General features: G+C 53.9%; 1 protein-coding gene across 5 annotated transcripts in view; it reads left to right on the forward strand.

Annotated features, from left to right (window-relative positions):
- Positions 1-4765, forward strand: part of EMP2 (epithelial membrane protein 2) — a 43824-nt gene extending 39059 nt beyond the window's left edge. For all 5 annotated transcript variants that reach the window (XM_012526024.3, XM_023589461.3, XM_071211369.1 and 2 more), the window contains one exon: positions 1380-4765. In XM_012526024.3, coding sequence (XP_012381478.2) covers positions 1380-1567 — 188 coding nt within the window. In that variant the 3' untranslated portion in view covers positions 1568-4765. The remainder of the gene's footprint in view (positions 1-1379) is intronic.
- Positions 4766-7735: the final 2970 nt, after the last annotated feature.

Genomic DNA, 7735 nt, shown 5'->3' on the forward strand with positions numbered 1-7735 from the left:
GGTCTCCCCGAGGACACGACGCCTGGCTGGGGTCGGTAGGGCGCGGGGGAGCTGCTGGGATGTGCCGTCTTCACCCTGCGGGGAGGGACGGGGTGCCAGGCAGAAGAAGCAGGGCCGCCGTGCGGCTGGAGATGGGGGAGTGGGGTGCGGCTGGAGATGGGGAGCAGGGGTGCGGCTGGAGATGGGGAGCAGGGGTGCGGCTGGAGATGGGGGAGCGGGGTGCGGCTGGAGATGGGCAGCAGGGGTGCGGCTGGAGATGGGGTAGCGGGGTACGGCTGGAGATGGGGGAGTGGGGTGCGGCTGGAGATGGGGAGCAGGGGTGCGGCTGGAGATGGGGGAGCGGGGTGCGGCTGGAGATGGGGTAGCGGGGTGCGGCTGGAGATGGAGTGGGGTGCGGCTGGAGATGGGGAGCAGGGGTGCGGCTGGAGATGGGGGAGCGGGGTGCGGCTGGAGATGGGGAGCGGGGGTGCGGCTGGAGATGGGGGAGCGGGCGTGCGGCTGGAGATGGGGGAGCGGGCGTGCGGCTGGAGATGGGGAGAGGCGGGAGCTGGGGTCGGGGGTAGGGGGGACAGACCCCTTCTGGACTTGCAGCCTGGGAAAGGATTTGGGGACTTCACCCACAGCCAGCGGGAAGCCAGCGGCAGGTTTTAGGCTGGGAGGTGACGGAGGACCCCGGGCCAGGGCTACAAGGGCTGCTGGTGACAGAGAGAAGACAGGACGCAGCTTCCGTCCTGGAGGAACTGAGAGAAGAAGGTGTTGCTCAGACCACTTTTTCCTACCTAACGAATTTTTGTAGGGCTGAAATTGAATAACATCTTCTAACAGCATAATTTTTCTTTTTTGTCCCCAGTAAAGATTTAAAAATTTCTGGATGACAAAGAGGCAGGGTGGGCCTAGACCAGGGTTGGCAAACACAGCCTGCCAGCTGTTTTTTATAAAAATAAACTTTTACTGGAACACAGCCGCGCTCATTCCTTTACGCATCGTCTATGGCTGCTTTCATGCGGCCGCGGCAGCATCCAGTATTGGTGGCAGTGTACAGTATTGGTGGCAGCGTCCGTGTGGCCCGCTAGGCTGGAAGCATTTTCTGCCTGACCCTTGACAGAACAGTTTGACGGCTTTGCCGTAGGCCGGTCACCACCCCCTCTGGTGTGAGTGTGCGACGGCCCGAACAGAATTGGGCTCGGCTCTCAAGGCTGAGAGGGGACACGGCGACAGGGTGGGAGCCACGTTCCGCTGCAGGATATTAGCTGCCCTTTTCCTAATAGACTGAAGTCGACACCTAATAATCGTCACGTCTGGGCTTGGCTTTGGCGCGGGTCCCACGCCCGTGGCGCTCCGTGGCCTGAGAGTCACCCGCCCTTGCTCTCCTCCCCCAGGCCTGTGCGTCATGATCGCCGCTTCCATCTACACAGACCGGCGCGAGGACCTTCACCGCAGCAACTGGGGCTTGTACTCGCAGACCTCGGAAGGCAGCTACGGCTACTCCTTCATCCTGGCTTGGACGGCCTTTGCCTTCACCTTCGTCAGCGGCCTCATGTACCTAATACTGAGGAAGCGCAAATAAGACGCCGCAAGCTAGGTCGCTTCCACCGCCGTCCAGAACCCACACCGAAATAACCATTTTGTATATAATCATTGGGGGGGGTGGTTTTTCTAGGAAATCTTTTGTTTCCTTTAAAAGCTCCCCTCCCCTCCTCAAACAAAAAAAAAAAAAGAGAGAAGAGAAGAGTTTTTGCATTCTTGAGATCAGAGAATAGACTCTGAAGGCCGGTATTCAAAACTCGCCCCTCTGAAACTCTCATCAAGACAAAGCCACAAAAATGCAGTTTGTCAGCGCGGCGTTTCTTAGCCGTGGGGATGTGACTGACGACCGAGAACGCCAGGTGCTGGGGACTCTGCCGCAGCCTGGCCACGCCCTTCCTCCCTCGGCTTCCCTTCCCTCAGAGCTCCATGGTGGTGGTAGAAAGTGGGGTGAGGGGGCGCCCAGGTGACAGGTGAAAGCCTCGGGTGGTTAGCCCAAGTTCTATGTGAGAAGAGGGCGAGGCCCGGTCCCCAAACTGCGGCCCTAGCCGCCCCGTGGTCACATTTGCCGGCAGAGGCTCCCCGTGCTAGCTGGGGGACAGATCTAAGCATTCCCCAGGGCAGAGAATCTGCACAGGTGCACCCCAGGGCCCCTGTGCAAGGGCAGGCTCCGCTGAGTCGAGGCGCGAGGCAGGGCCTGGGAATCTGCCTTTGCAGCAAGCGCCTTGGGTGGTGCTTAGGCCAGGAAGTGTGGGGGCCGCAGCCCTGGGCCGGGAGGGCAGAGCCACCTCGCCCGCAGGACAGCTCCTTATGTGGGGGCGAGAAGCGGGTCTCGACCCCCGCGGGCCGGAGCCTGGCTTCCAGCAGCGCTGCGGGCTTCCCCGGCTGTTTTCTATCCAGAACCCCCCGACTCTGTTCCCCAGCCTGTGTCTCAAAGCCAGATGCCCTGGCGGTGCAGCCACTTCCCACCCCGACTGGGAGACCCCTGCCGCTGCCTCCGGCCCGCGCTCCCGCGCTCCCGCGCCTCCCAGGGCCCAGCCCCTGTTCGGGCACTCATCCATCAACAGAAATGATTGAGCACTTGCTGTGCGACTCCTCCTGGGCTGGCGGTCCTGGTAGAGGAGACATTCAAAACCAATTAAGGAAAAATAATTAAACTGCAGCAGCGAGCACAACCAAGGGTTCAAAATAGAGCCCGTGGGGTGGGAGGGAACCTGCTTTGTGTGCGCCTGTTTTTAAGTGTTCTGGAGGCAGTGGATCAGTCTAACCCGGGGCTGTGCAGCTCTGGCCCGTGGCAGTTAGGGCAGTGCAGGTCTGCTTTGCTTTACTTCCATGGAGGGCTCCGTGGTCTTGACTGCCAAGGAGCCCCGAGAAAATCCTGTTGAGCCGTGGCTCTTTAGTGGGCACAAGTGCCCTGATGAGCAGGTCTGGGGGCGCTGGGGAGATTGTTAACGAGGACCCCAGCGGATTCCAAGAGCACGCTGAGAAGCGCGGCTTAGGGGGACTCTCTTTAGGGGTAAAAGCCCTGCGAGGTGTGTGGCAACACAGGTGAACCCGGAAGGCGCCCCATGGAAGCAGCTTGTGGCACCTCGATGTCTTTGTCCACTCGTGTTTTGGGTGCGCTGCCGGGGAGGTGTGCGTGGGCCCATGTGCTGGGTCCCTTTCTTGGCCCTGGAGTGGTTTAAATGCTTTTGCACTTCACCTGCTGCTAAGTGGAGTGAGGATTTGCCATCAGCCCATTTCTGGCAGATCAAGAGAGACATCTATTTGAGTTGTTTTAGGACCATCGAGGATACATTTTCAATGCAGGATTGTGTTTTTCTCTTGCCTTCATCTCTTCACTCACTCCATTCATTCATTCATTCATTCATTCATTCTCAACAAATAGTACTGAATACTTCCTGTGTTCCAGGCATGGTGTGAGGCTCTGAAAATACAGGGGTGAGCACTCCGACAGTCCCCTGCCCTGGTCGCAGTCTCTGCGACAGGATGCCTCTCCACGGAGAGGCAGCCGGTGCATGTGGGGTGGCGATGGGGCAGAGACGGGACACCCACCTGGGTGGACCACCATCACCCGGCTCGCTGCGGGCAGCAGTGGGGGCCGTAGCCTGGGGTTGGCAGGGTGTTGGCTGAGCCTCGGGGGGGGGGGGGAGGGGGGGAGCTGATCTCAAGAGCTCTGGAATATTCTTTCCGGGCATCTTTTCTGCCATTTTTCCGGAAGTCACAATGTTAACAGACGCAAACAAAAAAGTGCCTTGGAACTAGAGGTCTGGAAAGCCTAACCCCCAAGCAATGCGTGAATTCCTTTCACAAATCCTCTAGAACGACACCCCTATTTCTGTTGCACACTATCTGAAGTTCCCTGGTTTGGTTTCTTGGCTGGTTGCCGTGGCTTTGGCACTTGATGCCCACACCCACCTGAGATACGAAGGCTTTTTGTGAGACACAAGAGATGCTTTTTCACCAGCGCGTGGCACATGAGTTTGGGAAGTGGAATTAGAGGCAAGGGTGTCAGGGAGGAACGGGCTACCTTCTACTTGCAGTAGGCTCCATCCTTACTTAATGCTTCTTATCAGTTATTCAAGAGCAACAGTTAGCCAGGACGCCCAAGAAGCAAATATTAGGACCAAACAGAATACTTCAGTAACAACTGTGTCGGAAGGAACTGTGGTTTGTGCATTTTATGACGTTTTTATAAAGGGCTGTATTTCTTTCGTGGAGGGGTGATGTGATGGAGACAGGCCAGACTAACTCATTTCATTATTTGCATTAAAATTACATTGGGCCTCTTCGAGTGGGCTTGGAGAATGCTCTGTGAATACCCATACCTGGATACAGGGAAGTCATTGACAGGTGGCTGCCCTGCGTGCACTCAGCCCCAAGTCCTCGTCGGCTCTGTATCAGCTGGTGATGAACCCAGAGCCCCCAGCCCGCCTCGAGCGTACTAAACACAGGACCCCAGACGGAAGCCGCATCCCCGTTCAAAGCCTGCCTGGGTGGGGAGTTACTAAACTTGCTAATAGCTAAAAGGTTACTTACAATACACAGTTGTACCATTTTGTATATTGGGAGGGAATGGTGTTGGGGAAATGCCTAGAGCTTAAATCTGAATCTTGGTTTGGGGACAAATGTGATTTCAGGATAGTCTGATTCTTTCTACCTAATGTGCCTTTAAAATAGTCCATTTTCTATGTTTTGTATAATCAGAAACTGTACATGAAAAATAAAGTTTCAAACCAAATTGCCCGGAGCAGCTGACTCACGTCGCCGACTGCTGACACCTGGCGTCCTAGCAGGTGGAAGAGAGACCCGGGTGGCGGGGCGTGCGGACTTCCCGTAGTAGGATGACGTGCAGTTTTCATGACTGACAATCTGCTCTAGGATGACCCCCTGCTGCTTCAGCACCAGCTTCGCGTGCAGTCTCCAGGACCCTGCGCGGCCGAGGGCCCCGGGCCCGAGAAGGGGCTGCCAGTGCCGTCGTGCAGTTTTTCATCATCTTTGAATAAGCAACCCTGCGTTTGCATTTTGCACTGGCCCCTGCAAACTGTGAAGCCACTCCTGTCCTGTAGTTCGTGTTTAATAAAGACCTCTGCCTTAAAAGGTAGGGTGATAATGAAAATCAGACTAGCTACAACATACTCAGCTGAAAAATGAAATTGGGGGCGGGGTGGGGGTTAGGGAGGGGTAGAGAGCCAGAGAGGGAGAGGTCTTTTAATTTTGACCAAGGAATGTCAAAAGCAGAAAAGGGTATCTGTCTAGGAACCACATTTTTTGCTTCTACACAGGGATTGCAGACTAAAACCTCTGGGGACCACTGCCAATTCTGTTTCTAGGTTTCTTTTTGTCCCTGTGGCAGGTGGATGGTGGTCACCCCAGAGCACTCAGTTTTACATTTCTTCCATTCAGGAATTCAGCGTCTCATTCTTTTCATTTGACAAAAATGTGTGCTCCGACTGTGGCACAGGCATTGTGTTCCTCGTTAACAGGTTCAATGCGATAAACTTAGTCTCTACCTGATCCACGCTATTTGAGTCTCAATTTCAACTTTCCAGAGTTACATTCCAATCTGTCTCTTTGGGGTCACGTGCCCTTTCATCCTTGCTCCAGTAACTTGACTGGAGATACCAGGGGCTCAAAGCCTGCGGAAGTTCCCCCAGAAAAGCGGCTGGGGAGATGCTTCAAACGGGGATCTTGTCTTGCTCTAATCCAAGTGGTCCAAAACTGGTGTGGCACCTGTTTTTGTTTGGTCCATGCACTAAAAATGATTTTACACCTTTAAATACTTGGGCAAAAAATGAAAAAGAAGGAGAATATTCATGATACGTGAAAATTACATGAAATTCAAATTTCAGGTTCCATGAATAAAATTTTACTGTAACAGCCACACCCGTTTGTTTATGTGACATTGATGGCTGCCTTCTTGCTACCTGGCAGGGTGGTGACAGGAGTCCTATGGCCTGCAAAGCCTTAAATATTTACTTTCTGGCCCTTTCCAAAAATGTTTGCTGACCCCTGGTCTAATCAAACATGAAGGGAACTGGCTCTTCTTGTTTCTCTTTTAGGAATGAGAACTTTCCCAGAAGCCCTTTAGCAAACTCCTCCTGATGTCGTACTGCTTGTCTTTTCATGCTTAACCCAATCACTGGCAGGGAAAATGAAGTGACCCTGACTAGCACTGACCTCTAAGCACGGGGTCAGTCATCACCACAAGGAGTGTACTAATGACCACACTCCTAGAAAGGACAGGCTGTGGGAGAGGCAACCAACGGTGCTGGCTACAGCCCGTCCCTCTGCTCAACATCTGTGCACCACTTCAGTTCCATATTTACACTTAAATTTTTTTTTAGACATGGAGGAAATGAACTGGCCTCTTCTCCAGAGAGATGTAAACCTAAGTGCCAGCCAGTTGTCTTCTCTAACAGGCCTGGAGGTGGCTCCTCCTAGCCCAGTGGCTACAAGTTAAGCCATCTGCTCTCAAATGTACCCAATACACAGCTGGGGAAAGGAACGTGGTGACTACAGGAAACACCCCCTTTGGAAAAGAGACCAGCAGGATGAGAAACAGTGGCCAGTGCCACTGGCGATGCCCAAGTCCCTGCTGATTGTGAATACCGAGGATTCTCTGCCATGGTGGAGGGGTGAGATCCGTGGCTGGTCGACCCACAGCTCCTGGCGCTATGCCAGGGGATGACACCCCCGGGTCTGCCAACCTCCATGGCCATGCCTGAGATGGGCAGAACGAGGCCCCTTCCTCCTTCCTGCGAGCTGCCTCAGACTTGGGGAGTTGCCAGTTATTCTCAGTCGCAGGTGGTTTCTTTTGGCCCTGCAAGGCCACACCAGCCAAAGAGCTTGCCTGGGTGTAATTTTTGAGCCTGTGAATTCATCTGGCCCCATGCCTCGGTGCTCGGCTGTAGCCTTGACCTTGAGGCAGGACCTTGAGGCCTCCCTATTCAAGCCACCTTCTCAGGCTCGTCGCTCTGTCGGGTGAAGCCCGCTAGAGGACCAGGCGTATCTTTTTCTGTAATCATATACCTCTTATCTTCTGCTTAGTTTTTCCCTCCTCACTTCTGAGCTTTTAGAGCAGGGTCTTGGCAAAATACAGGCTTGCTGGCCACAGATCTGCTATTTCATGGACCACGAGCTGAGAATGGAGTTTTCATTTTTAAAAAGCTGTTTAAAAAAATGCGTGACAGAAGAAGAATATGTGATGGAGACCTCATGTGGACACAACAACTAAAATATTTGCCATCTGGATCTTTACTGAAAAAAGGTTGCCGACGCTATTTAGATTTTGACTGTCCATCCCTACAAATCTCCAAATCATTGGATTCTCCATCAGTTTATTTTAATTTAATTTATTTTATTTTTTGAGGTACCAGGGCTGGGGATTGAACCAGGACATTATGTGTAAGAAGCTGGCACTCAGCCACTGAGTCACATCGGCTTCCTAATTTCTCCATCAGTTTACATAGCTGATCTTGGTGGGTCTGTTTGCAAGTTGGGGTTGTCAGCTGGGCTGGGCTGGTCTAGGCTGGTCGAGGCTGGCCTCGACTGAGATGACTGGGGCAACAGGACCTGGTGCCATCCTTCTCTCCTCCGGCGGATTGTCTCAGGCGTGTGCCCACGTGACGTCAGCAGTGGAGGCGAGCAGGTGGAAACAAACTGCCTCTTAAAGGCCGAGAGACACCATCCCTTCTGGGGCCTCCTACTG

Source organism: Dasypus novemcinctus, chromosome 23 (assembly GCF_030445035.2).
Source record: "Dasypus novemcinctus isolate mDasNov1 chromosome 23, mDasNov1.1.hap2, whole genome shotgun sequence".
Classification (NCBI taxonomy): Eukaryota; Metazoa; Chordata; class Mammalia; order Cingulata; family Dasypodidae; genus Dasypus; species Dasypus novemcinctus.